Raw genomic sequence first — 2,283 nt, forward strand, 5'->3', positions numbered from 1 at the left:
GTTATGGGGTTATGGGGTGATGGGGGTTATGGGGTGAGGGGGGTTATGGGGTGAGATCCCTGTGGATCTCTTTGTGTGCTTATGGGTCCCTGTGGGTCCTTAAGGATCTCAATGGGTTCCTGTGGGTCTTTATGGATCTCTGTGGGTCCCTATGGGTCTCAATGGGTTCCTGTGGGTCTTTATGGATCTCTATAGGTCCTTATGGGTCTCAATGGGTCCCTGTGGGTCACTGTGGTCCCATGTGGGTCCCTATGGGTCCCTATGGGTTTCTGTGATCCCCTGTGGGTCACTGTGGGTCCCTATGGATCTCTATGGGTCCCTGTGGGTCCCTATGGATTTCTATGGGTTGCTGTGGGTCCCTATGTATCTCTACGGGTCACTGTGGGTTCCTATGGGTAGCTGTGGGTCCCTATGGATCTCTATGGGTCCCTGTGGGTCCCTATGGATCTCTATGGGTCCCTGTGGGTCCCTATGGATCTCTATGGGTCCTTATGGATCTCTGTGGGTCCCTGTGGGTCCCTATGGATCTCTATGGGTCGCTGTGGGTCCCTATGGATCCTTGTGGGTTGCTGTGGGTCCCTATGGATCTCTATGGGTCCCTATGGATCTCTATGGGTCCCTGTGGGTCCCTATGGATCTCTATGGGTCGCTGTGGGTCGCTGTGGGGCAGACGCACCCTGTTGATGTCAGCCAGCATGGCTCCGTCGCGCGGCACAAAGAGCTTCTGGTTGTTGGAGCGCATCCGGCTGCGGATGGTGAACAGCAGCACCTCCAGGTTGCCCTTCTCCATGAACCTGGGGGGGACAATAGGGAATCCATATGGCACTATATGGTATCTATATGGTACCTATATGGCACTATATGGTACCTATATGGCACTATATGGCACTATATGGTACCTATATGGCACTGAATGACACTCAGCCCTATACAACCCCCCAGTGCCCCATATCGCCCCATATCACCACACCCTGCCCCACATCTCCCCATAGTGCACAACACTCAGCCCCATACAACCCCNCACCCTGCCCCACATCTCCCCATAGTGCACAACACTCAGCCCCATACAACCCCCCAGTGCCACTAGAACCCCCTAGTACCCCACCATTAACCCCCAATACCCACCCATGAGCCCCATATCACCACACTGTGCCCCACATCTCCCCACAGCGCTCACTTGGGGGGTTTCTCCACAGTGCGGTAGGTGTTGAAGGCCTGCAGCTGGCTCTGCACCCCACTCAGCCCCATAGATCCCCACTGACGGTCATTGAGGGCCATGACGGTGCGGTCGATCCACTCCAGCAGCTCGGCCGCCATCACCTCGTAGCGCTGCACCAAACGCTCGGCCTCCAGCGCCGCCTCCAGCACCTGCAACGCACCGAGATCAGCACCACGGACAGCTCCGAATCAGCACCACGGACAGCTCCAAATCAGCACCACGGACAGCTCCGAATCAACACAACGAACAGCTCCAAATCAGCACCATGATAGGCATCAGCACCACAGACAGCTCCGAATCAGCACCACGGACAGCTCCAAATCAGCACCACGGACAGCCCCACATCAGCACCACGATAGGCACCAACACCACGGACAGCTCCGAATCAGCACCAAGGTCAGCTCAGAATCAGCACCACGGACAGCTCCGCACCAGCACCACGGACAGCTCCCAATCAGCACCACGGACAGATCAGAATCAGCACCACGATCACCCCAGAATCAGCACCACGATCACCCCAGAATCAGCACCACGATCACCTCCGAATCAGCACCGCGGACAGCTCCGCATCAGCACCACGGACAGCTCCGCATCAGCACCGCGGACAGCACAGAACCATCACCACAGTCATTATCAACACCACGACCAGCATCAGAACCATGGACAGCACCGAGTCAGTACCATGGTAATCAGGGCATTGAGTCCCAGCACCACGGACAGCTCCGAATCAGCACCACGGACAGCTCCTGTTGCAGCCATCCATCCATCCATCCTTTCTTCCACCCATTCATTCACTCATCCATCCATCCATCCATCCGTCCATCCATCCATCCATCCATCCATCCATCCAACCATCCATCCATCCATCCACCCCTCTTCCTGTCTTTCCATTCATCCTTCTATCCATCCACCCACCCATCTGTCCGTCTGTCCATCCATGGGTCTCAATGGGTCCCTGTGAGTCCCTATGGGTCCCTATGGGTCTCAATGGGTCCCTGTGGGTCGCAGTGGTCCCCTGTGGGTCCCTATGGGTCTCAATGGGTCCCTGTGGGTCCCTATGGGTC

At 56.6% G+C, this 2,283-nt stretch overlaps 1 protein-coding gene across 1 annotated transcript in view; it reads right to left on the reverse strand.

Moving 5' to 3' along the window:
• LOC107307541 (spectrin beta chain, non-erythrocytic 2-like) overlaps nt 1-1,407 on the reverse strand; it is a gene marked incomplete at its 5' end in the record, with an annotated part of 24,800 nt that extends 23,393 nt beyond the window's left edge. The window contains 2 exons of the mRNA XM_032441874.1: nt 599-794; nt 1,178-1,407. Coding sequence (XP_032297765.1) covers nt 599-794; nt 1,178-1,407 — 426 coding nt within the window. The remainder of the gene's footprint in view (nt 1-598; nt 795-1,177) is intronic.
• Between the last annotated feature and the right edge of the window lie 876 nt (nt 1,408-2,283).

Source organism: Coturnix japonica, unplaced genomic scaffold, assembly GCF_001577835.2.
Source record: "Coturnix japonica isolate 7356 unplaced genomic scaffold, Coturnix japonica 2.1 chrUnrandom660, whole genome shotgun sequence".
Classification (NCBI taxonomy): domain Eukaryota; kingdom Metazoa; phylum Chordata; class Aves; order Galliformes; family Phasianidae; genus Coturnix; species Coturnix japonica.